Source organism: Epithele typhae (assembly GCF_022376455.1).
Source record: "Epithele typhae strain CBS 203.58 chromosome Unknown BXZ73scaffold_144, whole genome shotgun sequence".
In the NCBI taxonomy this organism is placed as follows: domain Eukaryota; kingdom Fungi; phylum Basidiomycota; class Agaricomycetes; order Polyporales; family Epitheliaceae; genus Epithele; species Epithele typhae.
The window spans coordinates 3,323-19,117 of NW_025954335.1; the positions used below are offsets into that span (position 1 = coordinate 3,323).

At 54.2% G+C, this 15,795-nt stretch overlaps 1 protein-coding gene across 1 annotated transcript; it reads left to right on the forward strand.

Moving 5' to 3' along the window:
• Nucleotides 1-13,261: 13,261 nt before the first annotated feature.
• On the forward strand, nt 13,262-14,190 carry BXZ73DRAFT_93461 (uncharacterized protein; the record flags this gene model as incomplete). Its single annotated transcript, XM_048026664.1, has 4 exons — nt 13,262-13,451; nt 13,499-13,594; nt 13,652-14,056; nt 14,108-14,190. The coding sequence occupies 4 exons, from the start codon at nt 13,262-13,264 to the stop codon at nt 14,188-14,190; spliced, it is 774 nt and encodes a 257-aa protein (XP_047871316.1).
• Between the last annotated feature and the right edge of the window lie 1,605 nt (nt 14,191-15,795).

The following is a 15,795-nucleotide window of genomic DNA, read 5'->3' on the forward strand; positions in this document are numbered from 1 at the left end:
AATGAGGGCAGATTGGTGTGCAGAGAAGAGCTAAGAGGAGATGTAGAGGCTGGATGGTGGTGGTAGGACAGAGAGATGGGCAGAGATAAGGTCCTGCAGATCTACGCCCGTTTAAGCGCCCGTAAGCGCCCATAAGAGCGCACTTCTCTAGCTGGCTTGCAGAACAGGAAGAAGACCACGAAATCAGACGATATTTGGCATGTGAGTACATCCAGACAATAGAAGTCGAATACGTCTTGTTTTATGTCAAACAACCCAAAACTGACAGAGATAGAGCATGTACAACATGTCACTCAGTCAACTTGGCCCAGATTTCGAGAATTTTAACTGGGTGACAAAACTATGCGCAAATGAGCAAGTATATACGCCCAGACCGTCGAAATCCAACACACTTTGTTTGGTCCAAATCGGACAAGAAATGACTGAGATACAGTGTACATAACACCTCATTCGGTCAACTCGGCCAGAAATTGAAACAGTCATACTGGCATATTAGACAGCGCACTTGGGCGCGATAGGTGCGCATTGAAGCACACATTATGACGCAGCAAAGTTGGAGAGATGCGTTCAAGAACTGCCTGAGATATAGCAACTGCAATGAACGCACGGGCCAAGTCGGTGGGAAATCGAAACAAGTGTACCAGAACATTAGACAGCGCACTTAGGCGTTTTAGATGCGCATTAAAACATACATTAGGACGCACCAGGTTTCGTGAGATGCGTCCAAGAACTGCTTGAGATATAACAACTTCAATATACGTATGGGCAGAGTCGGTCAGATTTCCAGCATGGGAACAACTTGAAGGAACACAGTGAGATTTGGCATCTGGGTGTACATGGAATACCCCATTATAATAGATGAGTATAACACATTCACAATCACCTAAAACGCGCACTGTCTGAGCTCATACCATCAGTTACAACATATGGGATGTATGTTGTATACCCTTCTGCACCCCACCCACTATGTATAAATGAGCACCTCTTTCATAATCGTACCAACCACTATGAGGACTAGATTCACAAATATAATCAGCATTTTAGGGAATTGATCTGATTTACTAGTAGGCAGATGTGGGTGTAGTAGGCAGGGGCAGGGCACTACAGCCACTGGGCGTCAAATAACTTGCGGAAGCCTCACTTTTCTGAAATCAGCCTTTCAAAAATCAAATCAATTTTGATAAATCTTGAGTATATTGCTAGTAGTAGTCCACATAGAGTCTGACTGAAGCCCACAAAGAGCGCCCATCTCAGTCTAGTTGAATAGGTATAGACACTAACAGGCACTACAAAGTGTAGCAAGGAGTGAAGCGCTGAGCCCAGGTGGCAGTGCAAACCCAGCGCTAGTGGAACCCTACAGGGGGACCCTAACCCAGAGCTAGGGTGATGGGAGTAAGTAGCAAACCTATGCGTGAGAAGTGGCTGTGCTAGTCAAGAGTAATCGGAGTCTGGAATATATTCCCACGGCGTTGAGTTAAGGGTGTCGCACGTCGCAGCCAGAGCCCACCCCATAAAGAACGATTCATTCGTACCTCATTAATCGTAATTGCAGTCCAGAGTTGCTAGCTGTGCACCAGGCAGACCCTCTCTCAATGATCTAAACTTCAAGTATGTCTCTATTATCACCCGATATAATGCTGTGAGGGATGGCATAAATGAAAAATCTGTGGCTCAGTTTGCAAAGGATCATGGGCAGGAACTAGTCAACTTTTATTCTATGGACAGACTAGGATATAATATGAGTGAAGACATGCCAAAGCATACCCGGAAAAAGGCAACTAATCCCCTTAGGAAAACAAACATTGCCTCTACTGAACTCCGGGATCTCTTGTGGAGTTTGGATCCAAAAATGACTGCACATATGCCAGGAAAGCTGTCATTGTGTATTGGAATGCCAGTGATGATTAAAAACAATGAGGCCACAGAGTGCGGAGTAACCAATGGTGCTGAAGCAGAGATTGTAGGCTGGAAAGCCAAAGACATTGATGAAGACAAGCAAGCACTGATAGCGCTCTTTGTCAAGCTCAGCTGTTCCCCAAAACCTATTCAGCTACCTGGACTGCCTGTGAATGTAATCCCTATCACTCCAAATGAGCGAAAGACAGTCTGTGCTATGCCAAACGGGAAAACACTTGGGATCTATCGCTCTCAGGTCTCTATTCTAGCCAACTTTGCAATGACAGACTACGGCTCACAAGGCCGGACTAGGACATACAATGTGATAGATATTCAAGAGTGTGGCAGCCACCAGTCAGTATACACCTGTCTGTCCAGGGGTTCTACACTTCAAGGCACTCTGATTGTACGACCTTTTGATCCTAGCAAAATAACTGGAACCATCAGTGGTCGGCTGAGACAAGAGTTTAGAGAGCTGGAACTGCTGGATAATATTACCAAACTCAGATGGGAAGACAAACTCTCTCCAAAGGTCACTGGCATCACTAGAAATGAGCTCATCTACTCATTCAGAAAGTGGAAGGGAGAAGACTATGTGCCAAAAACAGTGCACAAGTCTCTGAAGTGGGGTACAAATAGCAGGTTTGATATGGAAGATGTCACAGAGGATGCAGGCTGGCAGATTGTTTCTGGAAAAAATGATCTGATAAGAGCTGAAAAGACAGCACCTACAGATGAGTTTCCAAATAGAAACAAGGTGTCCCAGAAGTATGTGGTAGCCAAGGGAAGCCAGGCCTTGCCTGCAGTGAGCACTTTTGTGGGAAAGCCTTCTGGGAAGCGCAAAGCCTCTGATAATGCTGAAAGCTCTACCAAGCGACCTAGAACCACCAATCTCTCTGCTGGCTGCCCTTTCAATGGTCTTCCCTGGGACAGTGTCAACTATAGCTGTGCCTATGACAGCATTCTGACCATACTAATGGCTGTGCACAAAGAGAATGCAAATGTATGGAACGAGCACATTGCATCTAAAAGCGTCCTGCTTCAAACTGCTGGAGAGTTGTTTGATCAAGTCAACTCTGGCTGCCTTACTTCCCGACTTGCCCGTGACCAGATCAGAGATATACTTGGTGCTCTGGATGACAGTTTGGGTTGCAAAGGCTCTGAAGGCATTGATGGATATCTACTAGCAAGGACTTGTTTACTCCAGATATCCCTAGACTACAGATGGAATACAGCTGCACCCAGTGTGAGTACACTTCTGCCTGGATTAAATGCAATGCAAGCAACCTTCAATACACCACCAAAGAATACTCCTGGGTGTTTTCTATAGATCACAGAAGAGAACACCCTAAAGGCATGGGTCTTCATCGAAAGCTGTCAGTCTCAGAGTGGCTGTCTGTGACTATGGAACAGAGTTCAGACAGAGTTTGTTCAGAGTGTGATGCTGCTGTGTATAAAAACTATAGCTATCTAGACCATGGACCACCCTTTTTGTATCTGATTCCTAGAGTAATTAATGTGAATATGGAAACAGAAATCAAGCTGCCTGATGGGGAGAGATACAGGCTTTGTGGAGTTGTTTATTATGATAACAATCACTTTACAGCCAGAGTAGTGGATAAATCAGGTGAAATCTGGTATCATGATGGTATAAAAACTGGAGACAAGCTCAAGTATGAGAAGAATGTGCTGAATATCAGCAACAATGGGTGGCTGAAGGCCAGAAACTTCAGAGTTACAGCACTTGTGTATATTAAGCAATTTTGATGGGTGGCATTTTCTGTATATAGCACTGTCCTGCCTTCTGTATATATGTATAAGTAGGCTTACTAGTGAACAATAGCACTCTAGATGGAGTGCTCTTGTGCACTAGTAAGCTTATTTATATGTAGCAGATACAATGTGAATACTCCTTTTTCAGAATTGTTTTAATTAAGCTTTAAATCATTAAACCTCATTAATCGTTTCTGCCAGTAATGGCCCACTCCTACCAAGTGTCGTCGTCGTCGTCCTCTGTAGCGCTCTTGTCGCTGTCGGTCTCTGCGCCACTGTTGCTGCCATGATTGGAAGCCCATGTGATAGGCCCGAGGCGCTCCTGGAGGGATAGGTGCTGCTTCTTAGAAGAAGATGCTGCCGCGTTGTCGGGCTCGGTGATACGCGCGCTGAGCGGGATCTCCTTGCGTCCGGAAGATGAAGAGACAAAGTTCTTGATCGACTGGATGGACGCGGAGACGTTCTGCTTGGCGGCGGTGTTGAACGCTTGGACGATGTCGGGATAGACATTGCGGCCGTCCATTGTGTTAGGAGTGTGCATGGCGTTGGTGCTGATGGTGATGCCATGAGGATGGATATCCATGACGCGCGAGTAGTCGGGAGGAGGGATGGAGATAGGGAGGTTGGTGACAGGACCAGGGAGAGGAGCGCGGAGTGGAGCGCTTAGCTCGGTGATCGCGGGCGACGCGATGTGCGCGCTGTGATCTTCACGACGGGCGCCGGATATCGGGAAATGTTCATTACCATGTTATTATATGGACGCCTGTGCGAGACTCCGCCAGTGACTCGGAAACGATGAAGGGTACTCAAACCGTTTGTCAACATGCGCCTAACATTTCCGGGTCTTTGTCAGATAATCCGGCTGACAACATTTGCGAGTCTCGGAAATGTTGATGTTCAGATCACATGGCTACCGTCATATCGCGGCCTGGTGTCCGCCGTGGTACACGAAATCGATCCTAGCATCCCCTGAGTTGTCTGAAACATAAATCCCAGTGCTCGCGAGTGCGGGAACCTGGACATCGGCGGCGTGCACGTGATCTGAACTTCAACATTTCCGAGACTTGCAAATGTTGTCAGCCGGATTACCTGACAAAGACCCGGAAATGTTGGGCGCATGTTGACAAACGGTTTGAGTACCCTTCATCATTTCCGAGTCACTGGCGGAGTCTCGCACAGGCGTCGATACAATAACATGCTTGGAAAGATTTCCCGCTCTCACACGCCCCTGGGCTGCCCGTCGTGCTTGTTTGTTGTACTTCTCCTGTACGCTCTTGCCGGCGCGATTGTTATGGCCTGCTCCGCCTGTCTGGTAACGAGCTTCGGCGCGCACCTGTAACGGACGCCCAGCATACGATCGCCCGCCACCTCACCTTTATATTCTCGCGCCCGCTTCACTGTCTCGCCACGCGATTACCTCCTGGCTCCTCCCCGTCGCCTCTCCTACCCGTCTCCCCCGCTACCGCGAGCCTCCCCGAGGTCAAGCGCGTCCCTCGAATCTGACCCGTCTTCCTGCTCGTCTCCGACTCGCCCGAACTCCGCGCTCCGCGCTCAGCGAGCGTAACAGCGATTGCCTCGCTTCTTGTTCTTCTTCGCCTGCTGCTGGTTGCCGCCTTGGTTTGGGCGCATTTTCCGCGACTGGAAGGTGGTATCGTCACCCTTGCGCTTGACGGCTGAGATATTCGCCGCTTGTGGATCCGAGTGAGTGTGCTTCGACTGAGTCCGCTGGTTTTCAAAGCCGCGGATGATATCCGCGCGGAGCTCGGGGTACTTGAGCTCGGCGATAGTCACGACTGACATCTTGGAGTTGATGACGTAGTCGTAGTTCGAACTAGGCAGCTTCGAGAGTAGAAGCACGGCCTTGATGAAGTCGGGGATCACGATTTGAAGGTCGGAGAGCTCGGTCCAGGCTTGATCGAGGCGATCGAGAGCGGGGATAGGGGACGAGTTCGATGGGAACGAGGTAGCGAGAGCGGTCTTGAAGTTACCGAAGGCGTTCGCGACCGAGGTCTTGTCGTAGAGATCTTTGAGAGCGTCCCAGATCTCTTTGGCGGTCGTCTTGGTCTTCACTGCAGTTTTGACTGCGGGCGAGCAACGCAAGAGGATGTTGCCTTGCGCCTTCTGATCGAGGGCATCAAAGGTCTCGCCTTTGGTGTCGTCGTTGTCCTTGGGGTTCTCAGCAGGTCGGGTCTTCGTGATCACGGGACCTTGCCCTTGGGCTGAGAGCAGGTAGCCCCGCATCTGTGGTTCCACGACCGATAGTTCGTGCTGTTGAGGACGGGAACGTGCTGCGTCACGGTCGGAGACATTGGGTGTGTAGGAAGATTTGTATTGGAAGATAGTGCGATAAGTTCTGTATAAGAACAGAAATCAGCATACGTCCCAAAGCGGATGAAACGCTGCCATAGCGGCGCGAGAAAACGCTTTGATGCTGACGCTCTGAGTGAGTCCTGCAGCGGATTCACCGCGCATGGATCTGCATTCTGGTATGCCATTACGGCGACCTACAGGTAAGCTCAGCGCACCGACTGCAGCCTCGAAGACGCTGTCAAGCGAGACCAGGGGTCATAACCTGTTGAGACGGTAGCCTCACGCTAGTGGGCGCGACACAGGATCCCAGTCTCGTCCCAGAGCTGGATCTTGAACGTGGCAGAGAGCAGTGACGAGCCCTCCGAGTCCCGGTAGTCGTTGAACCCGTTGTCGTTGGACACGAGCCCCGGTACGCCCGACGGGCTTATCGGGCCCCTCGCACTTGTTCTGACGACACCCGCGTCGAACAACACGCACCGTCGAGGCTCCATGCGCCTTACGCGAGTCGGGGAGCTGCCCTGGGTGAATGTGGGCGTGTACAGGGGGGGGCGAATTTCAAGCTACTCCCGAATGTCATGAAATGCCGCAAGCTGAAGCAGTCTACCTGAGACCACAAGTACGTACAACCTTCCCACTCCCGAGGCCGAGCTCCACCCTCCAATGCGCACGCGCTCGGAGTGTCTATCCCATTGCTCCGCGCATTGGTGACCACGCTCAATCCGCCCCATAGCAGTTCAGCCTGCTCAGTGCCGCCGCACAGTGCGAGCTTGGTTTTGTTGTCACTTTGTAAGTGCTTAGACCCGTTAGCTTTTTGTCTCCACCAGAGAGACGCCAACATTGAGTTCGGGTCACCCCGAACAGTGCAGCTCATACGACTTCCAACACCGAGTCCCGCACTACTCTTCCCAACCATCCTCGCTCTCATCGCACGGATCAGGCGCGCACACGACACGACCGCGGGTCAAGTCGCGCTTGTGTGGCTACCCCTGCAAGACCCTGACGTCATCCCCATTCCCGGGTTGATCAAGGCTGCAGTATGTCACTCTGGGCGTCGGACGGACATGCACCAGCCTCCAGCGAGGCGTCGCGACGGTGGCATATTGTTCAACGCCCTCATCGCGCCTAGGACATGAGGGATACGTCAATCGCAGCTGGCGCCCCCAGCTCCTCCCATCCGCGCCAACAGCTCGCGGTGGACCCACCGCGACGGAGGGCCAGCGGCTCTTCAGACTACCCCGGTCTCCGAAGCCCCTAGCTCCACCTGCTGGACCCAGCGCTCTCGATCCCGTCCTGCTGGGACCGCCGCGGTTCTTTCCTCCAAACAAGCAAGCCTCACTCTCGCCTTCTTTCCCAATCCCCCCATAGGCACCGACACTGACCTATTCGCGCCTGCCCGCTTTTCATCAGATATGTGGCTGCCCAGTCGTGGCAGTTCGTCTACTGTGGCATTGTCTCCCGCCTCCCCGTAGTCGCGTAGGTCTCCTAGCCCGCTCTAGCTCTCAGTTGGCACGGTCTGTTTCATCCAGACGGGTTACCCTCGCTCATGCTGACCACCTCTCCTGCCCTCCCAGCCAACCTGTAGCGGACTATTGCACGGCAAAACCCGGACTCCGGCGAGAACACCTCGAGAACGGTACGTCTCCGTCCCCAGCGGCTAACCGCAGCAAGCAGAACCTCGCGCTGACCGCGTGTCTCGTCTGACCAGCGTCCCAATCCTGGACGTCCAGCACCAAGTGGTCACACTCCTGAGGACTGAATTCTCGTCGGCTACACGCTCAGGGAGTTCCTCTCTGTGCGTCCTCTCTCTTAACGACCTTTTTTCGACGCTCACACGGTCCGTCTCGCATGTCATGTGCCTCTCGGACTCCGCTATTAGCACGCGCGATACGGCACTCTTCATGTCCGTCCACCACCCGCTGGGCCAACGACATCGGCCCCCACGACGACGTTCCGGGAAGCCCCCCACGCCCGGCGCTGCGTCATCACATCGGCGCGCGGGCGAGGAGGGGCGAGGCGTGCTCACTTTCCGGCTGGAGCAGGTTGAGCGGCCACGGGCCGCGTTGCAGGGATCCGGCGCGTCGCCGCAGCAACGACCAGGGCATCGCCTCTCCCTCTCCACCCCTCGCGAAGCATCACGCAGCGGCCCATTAAAAGGCCAAACGCGCTGACCTTTGTGCTGTGCGGAAGGCGAGGTGCGCGCGGCAGGTGCAGGCGCCGCTATGTTGGTCTCCGTCCACTTTTACTATGTGTGGAAGCGTACTATTTATATTCAAATACAATCCTGCCTTGGCCGAGCCTGTGCGCGAGAGCAACCGGTGGGGACCAGTGCGACGACGGTGCCGCATCCAACGGGGCAGGTGCATCTTCTGTGAAGATGAGAAAAACCCCATTTTATGTCGCACACGTTCCTACTTCGGGGAGTCACACTTAGCACGACTCTGCATGGGTGAAACCCCCACTTCACTTGCCCGTGGAGGATGTGGTGAATAGATAAAAAAAGAGGTGAATACTACCACATAAAAGACAACCCAGAGTGGGTATTTTGTCAACTTAACGGAAGCCGGTAAGCCGTGCCTTCGCCTACTTTGAGTCCAAGTATGTCCCACTTTAGCACATGTTTGGGAGTTGGCATTTTCGCATCTTCTGGGGCACACAGTGGATGTTCTGAAAACATGATCGGGTGATGCTCGAACGGTTGGGGAAGCTTGCACTCACCACAGCCCCCGTGAAGAGCAAAAATACTTTCTTATATGGTCGCAAAAAACCCCGAACAGTGCCTAGACAGCTTCAAAGAACCCCTGAAAGGTCCTGGGCCCGATATGGGCGCCGTGCGGGCGAAGCGGTGGGCAGGCGGTGGGCGGGCGGGGATGCACCGGTCGGCCACCTGTCGGCCTAGGTTTCCCGAGGCCCTGGGCCCAATATGGGCGCCGTGCGGGCTTCAATAGGTTTCCTCAGTGTGATAGAATGCGAGGCCGTCGTCACCAATGGTTTGTGGAAGAACGGGCGAAGCGGTGGGCAGGCGGTGGGCGGGCGGGGATGCACCGGTCGGCCACCTGTCGGCCTAGGTTTCCCGAGGCCCTGGGCCTTGTATGTGGAATGTGCTGGCTTCAATGGGTTCCCTAGGTGCGACACAATAACACTGGGCATCGACGGCAACGAGTTCGCCAACGAGCACCCAAAACTCACTGTGAGAGGCGACTCCAGCCGCGTCGCAGCCCTCCCTCTCTGTCTCCGGAAGTGTCTCCCCGCTTGCGCATCCGCCCTCCGCACCGCCCACGTGGCCACACTACAAACGAGGGTCTCGGAGCACTGGGGCGCATCACCCCGCAGCGCTCGACTCAAACCCATTGACTCCACCCTTCCCTCGAAGCACTCATCGCCCCGCTCACGCGCAAGCATTCCCGCCTCCTCATTCAACTCCGCACCGGCCACGCCCCACTATTTGCGCATCTCCACCGCATCTATCGCGCTGAGACCGACATCTGTCCAGCCTGCGGTGCCGGTGTGGAGACAGTCATCCACTTCCTCCTGCACTGCACGGCGTACTCTCGGGAGCGTGTGCAACATATCCACCTAAAGCTTGGCGGCAAGGGCGGTGGCAAGCTGAGCTACCTCCTCTCCCACCCAGATGCGCTTCCCCACCTCTTCGCGTACGTCGACGCCACCGACCATTTCGGGGGTCAGTCATGATAAAGGACGACCTTAACTTGGCTTTCGAAATAAAGCCATGAGAGAAAACCATTTGGAAAGCCATCAGTCATGATAAGATAACGAGAGACACCTCAATGGATGTGGATGTCAATAAATGATGCATACATGATAGGAAATAACTGACTTAAGCCAGACATGCCCAAAGACCTCAAAGAAAGAGTGATATGCAAGAGGTTGGAGGAGATGCTTCCCCTAGGTGTGACAGCCTTGGCGGTGCAATTGGAGGTGGAGACATTGACTCCGGGAGGTGCTGTAGACACGTTCAAGGAGCTGGTGTGTGCTTTCTCCTCCATGGTAGCGACGCCTCATTGGTATCCCGATTAGGTCCTTCGCCGCCCGTCTTTGCAATACCTCCACTTCAACGTCGGGAGGCACCACTATCGGCCAAATTCGAGGTGGTCTCTGCTGGGTGTGAATGTGATAATAACATCCATTCTCATAAACCCACCCCCATCTCTGGAGCTCCTCGGTGAAGGACCTGTCATTGTTAAGCTTGATGAGCCCGGTGGGCGGCCTGACAAAGTGCCCCAGTGGTCCGACCCTTGGCCCTTAGACCAAGTGGAAAACCGCTCTATTCACGACTACGACAATGCAGATTGGTTCTGGCTGACAGGAGATTGGGAGTTGTGAATGCGGGGGCTTCACGGAGTTCAGTAAATTTCCAGGGATGTCTCTCCCCGATGATGTACCGTACAATTCTTGGAACACGTTGCCACCTGCCCGGTTGTGATCGGTTTGCTCCACGAACGCCCGTGTTGTTTGGCCAATATCAATTGTGACCGTTGACTCGCCTGGGTGAGGCAAAGTGCAGCAGTTCTCTCTTTTGTGTGTTGGTGGTTTCGAAAATGATAGCCACACAGTTTACAAAGCCTTTGTCTTTGGTGGTCAGGGTTTGAATATCTTATCTGATCTAGGTTTAAATGGCCTCCTGCTAACAGAGTGATCGGCCCGCTCTTGCCCAACTTCCCCCACCCTTGAAACAATGGCGCCCACCATCCCGTCCCAACTGTACCATGCCATCCTGTTTGGTGTCTCCCGAGACGACAAGCGCACTTGCCTTTTTGCTTCACGCCACTTGCACGGCATTGCTCTGGCCCTGTTAGCAGCACGGTTCACAGGGACGCACAGAATGCAGGCGGGTGGCAAGACAATGTACTGGCAGTTCCGGGCTGAGGAACACGGGGTTCGTGCCGGGGGCGCTCGCTAGTTCACGCGACCCGGCTAGAGCACGGCCCGGCGGCTTCCAGCGGCACACTGATGTGGCTCCGCGTTTGGCAGTGCCCCTTGGTTCTGACGTTGCACCTGCCTCCTGCACAACGCGTATTATGAGTCGACCTCGGCACTGCGCGCGTCCTCCGTGCCCGTCTCTTTTTCATTCGTCTTCTGTCTGGGCCAAATAAAGGTGGGTGCTTTAGTACCTCTTTAAAGGTGAGTTCTCCAGCACCTCTTTAAAGGTGAGTTCTCCAGCACCTCTTTTTGCCGCCATGTGTGTATTCGGAGGCAGGCAGCGCCCTTCGCACCCATGATAGTTAAGTGGGTTGATGTGGATCCGTGTGCCTTGTGTGAACCCCCTGCCATGCCTGGCATCACGCTGCAATACATCACCCATTCCGTCTGGTAAGGGGAACGCTCTAATGGACTGCGGGCGCCCGCCGCCGCCCTGTACCGCGCCTGCTGCTGTCCATGTGTCCCGCGCTGTGTACTCGTTGCCCCGCCGCCCCGTCTTGTTTCTGCCGTCCATTTCCCTTGTCCCCTCCTCCTGTGATGTGTGCTTCAACTCCGTCTGCTACACTGAGGATGTCTGACTGCACACCCTCGGGTCTGAGAACCTAGGCCACGGCCCCACGCCTACACGCTCTCGCCCTGGTTGACTGAATAGTTTGAGAAGGTGACCACCTGCTAGCGCCTCAACCTTCAGCGCTGGAGCAGTGTGTGTGCATGTGCGTGTGCGTATGAGAGACAGAGTGTGTGAGAGTGTGTGAGAGAGAGGGTGTAGTCTGAAAAGAGGTGTGGAAGTGTCGCTGCAGCTTATGTGATGCCAAACGAGGGTGCACTGAGAGCGTCGGGGCCATTCATACAAACGTGCCGTTGCTGGAAGTTGCTCCGACTATGCTAGCGCCCGCACGCCGCCCGTCCCTCATCCATTTTAACACGCGCACCCATCACGATCCGTCCATGAGTACGCCAGGATCTACCTGTTAGCACCCCGGTCAAGATGGGACGCTCACGAACGGACCGCAGCCTTGTCCACACCCGACCGTGGTCTTCAATGCGCGCACTCGATCTCCACCATCCACAGCACGCCGGTTGCATTCTAAGATATCGCTATAATACGGCCAACTGTCTCCAGTGCTTTCCTTTGGGGTCAAATTCAGAATCGTTGCTTAGGAACCGGGTGTGCCCTCTCTGCACGTCGTCGAGGTGCGTGCGCCGGAATTCTCCCGCTTTGCGATTTGTTTTGCTCGCTTCTAGCAGCTTCACGGCGCCGGATGCCAGGAGGCGTGGACCAATGGCACTGCGGAGATTCAGGGCGGCTCCGAGATGCCGTCAGGAAGCATTGGGTGTGATGTCATCACGCTTATTTCACGTGGTCGGGTTTGATTGACGATGCCAGCTCATTGCTACATGTTTTCCACGCATTTTTCCATTGCATCTGCACCTCAATACCCTGCACCAATATGAGTGACAACCGATCTACAGGTCACAACATAGGCATGTCCCCTGATCACGCTGCTCGGCTTCAAGCTGAATTGTAATCTCCTCAGCCTACAGACTGCGATCGCGCGATGTTATTTTCCTGGATTACGACTTTGGAGCCGGACTGAGGGCAGCTGCTTTGCGAGGTGCTGTCGCTGCGGATGCTGAGGAGCTCGAGATTGAGGTGCGTGCGTGCTGTGTTCTTGCTCCCCATCTAGCTATAGGATGGCTCCAGGGTCGTGCTCGACACGCCAAATCCGCATCTGCTGGCACAATACCGCCGTCTCTCTATGCCTGTGTGAAACGACTGTGAGCGCACATTTGTCTCTGCCGTGAATCAGGGCCTTCATACAGTGTCGAAACTAGTTCCAAGGGCGAATCCCTCATCACACCGGGGTCTCAGGAACCAACCGCTGCCACCAATCCTGTTGCGTACGTACGTCTTGCACTGCTGCACTTCCAGTGGCATAATTCCGTCCAAGCAGAAAGCACGCTGGTTCTGGTCGGCGTCGTGCCCTGAAGCGTCGACTCGGCGCCTCGAACGAAACTCCAGAACGACGACCACTGCCGCCTGCTTCAGTGGCGGACATAGCAGAGTCCACTAGGTCTGTGCGCACAGACTTCCACCTGGCTAGTGCACAGTTAGGTTACGATAAGACTGTGACGAAGCCCGGCTATATTGGGAGCCGCAATGCTGAGTCTGAAGATGTCCGAACAAAGCGTTGGCAGATTGACGAATTGCGCGCGGCGTTCCCACACTTTAGGTACATCTCTTGGGATGGAGAGTATGTCGCTCGTCTTCTATATCTTTCCTCGTCTGACACTAGTCCATGGCAGTGAGACCATTGCGCTCACTGATAAGAACGGCGTCATCATGGCTGTCTTTGCCCGTCGCCCACAGGATCCCGACTGGATGTCCAAGGTTGTACCGTCAGCGACCGAGCTTTTTGAAGTGCTCGAGAAGATCATGTCGATACGCTTGGGGAACACCTCTGTCGAGCATCGCCGCGGTCAATACCCTCAATTTACGCTGGGCACGACGTTTGGAGGCGGCCAGCAGGTGCGTCATAAATTACATTCGACCTATGATCCCGGCTAATTTCATCCTTAGGGCCCTCAGCCTTTTGCCACCCACGACCTCATGATCCCGTGATCGAAATGATACTTGACAGCGTTGTGCTTCATCGCCTCTCAGGAAATGCTGGCAGTAAGTGCTCACGTCACAAGACGATTGTCTACCTTCGTTGATGACTGTGTGCATAAGGGGTTTTCCAGACCTTTGCACCTGACCTGCATGGTCACTACTGCTCAATGCTACACGACCTACACAAAGTGAAACCCGACCTCCCTCACCCATGGAAGGCATCCCCGTTCTCCGCGGCCACCCTGAACGTTGGCAGACAAACTATAACGTACCGTCATCGCGACTTCCAGAACCTCGCCTACGGCTGGTGTTCGCTGTATGCGTTCGGCAAGTTTGACCACAAGAGAGGCGGCCACCTCATTCTATGGGATCTTGGAGTTATCGTCGAAATCCCACCCGGGTGCCTCGCGCTTGTCCCATCTGCTGTTTTAGAGCATTCGAACACCACGATTGGCAAAGATGAGACCCGTTACTCGTTCACAGAGTTCACTTCTGGCCACCTCTTCCGCTGGGTCGACAACAAATGTCGCACCGACGTCCAGATGGAAAAAGATGGCGATGCCAGGTCACGGTCAGGTTCTCAGAACTGGCGCTTCGGCTTGGAGCTGTTTTCTACCTTCGAGGCCTGGTGCGCCCGCCTGTCTCAAGTCATTAGTTAGAGGTACTATGTACTAATTGCGTTTGATTTAAATTGTCATCTCGCCACACCACATTCTATGTGGCAGCATGCACGCTGAGACTGTGCATACGTCTTCTTGCTTGTGTGCCCCACCACCAGAGTGGGTGACCCACTGATGTGCACACCTTGTGGCGTGAATTATTGCAGTCTGCTCCGCCTGTCCGACTACGAGCTTGACTCCTGGCTCCCCCCCCCCCCCCCCATGAAACTGGGTCTGCAGCCGACGAGGCTGAGGCCATGAATCCTGCCCATGGCCTGGTCTGCCACAGACCAGGCTTCTCAGTGGCGCACATGTCAGACTGGATCCACGACTCAGACAGCTTACGTGGGCTCACCATGTTCTTTGCGCGTTCGGGGGCAGAGCACGACTCCTTTCGTCACTCTGGGCGGACACCGACCATGCTCCAACCAGGATTCCAGTTCTTTGTCCGGTCCGGCGCGGACCAGACAAAGACCGTGGTCGTGACAGGTACCGTGACAGTACCATGTTCTAGATCCTATTCGGGCACCGAATATTCGGCATTTCTTGTCGTGCGATATCTCCGGACGCTCCACGCCGCCGCGTCTTCGCCGGCGCGGAGCGGAAGCGCGCGACGCGGGAGTGGGAGATAACGTGGGTGCAAGCGGGAGAGATAACACAAACTGATGGGAGATCTGATAATATGTCCGTGGGTGCAGTGGATCCATAACAATGTATATGGGGAACCTTGTACGGACGCGTAGCTCAGCTGTAAAGCTGAGCTGCGCTTTGTTTATGCTAGGCTGGGGTTCTAATCTCGGCAGACGCAAGTCTTTTCTAGGCGCCCGCTGTGCACGCATGCGCGCCTACCCGTATGCCCCAGGAATTGGCACATGCCCATTGACCCGACACCTAATAGGTATCGGTATATATATAGGCGTACTGAGGTATATGAGTGCATGCTGTTACCCCTTCCGTCCGTCCGCCTCGTCTCCCCCTCCGGCGCTTCTTCATCTCGCCCCTCGACGCGTCGCTCTACAGTGCGCCGTCTCTTCGTTCCTCGCTCTTCGTTCATCGCCTCGTTCCCATCGCCGCCTCAGGAAGACTGCCCGTAGTGCAAGCCCCACGGCCTCGCAGAAGAACGCCTCGCACCCGTTGGTTTCTAGTGTTCTGGTGTACGCCCTCATCCGAGGCACAACCGGTATGCTTACATAGTCAGGTATACTACGTTCCCACGAATTGTACAGTACTACAAGATCCGCCGTGCTTCGCGCGGCGCCCTGCTGGGACGCGAACAGACGCACCGAACGGGTTTGCGAACACCTCACAGGCCATAATGACGCGGACGACCGGGGGAGTGGCACACCTCACACACCTTTAGTTGGCGTGCTCCTGCACCCCGAGAGCGAACACGATCGCATTGAACACGATCGTGTATGGCACGCGCACACTGCCGCGAAGGAAAGTCGCGCGACGAGCGCAAAAGCGTGCGCTGCTAGAACGCGCACCCAGGTACCTCCCGGTCCGCGCGCAAATCCATGTACGGGCGTGAACTCCGACGGGTCCTCCGGAACGCTGCCGCCGCCGTGCCTCCGCCGCCGCACCCGCGCACGCGTCGGAACCATG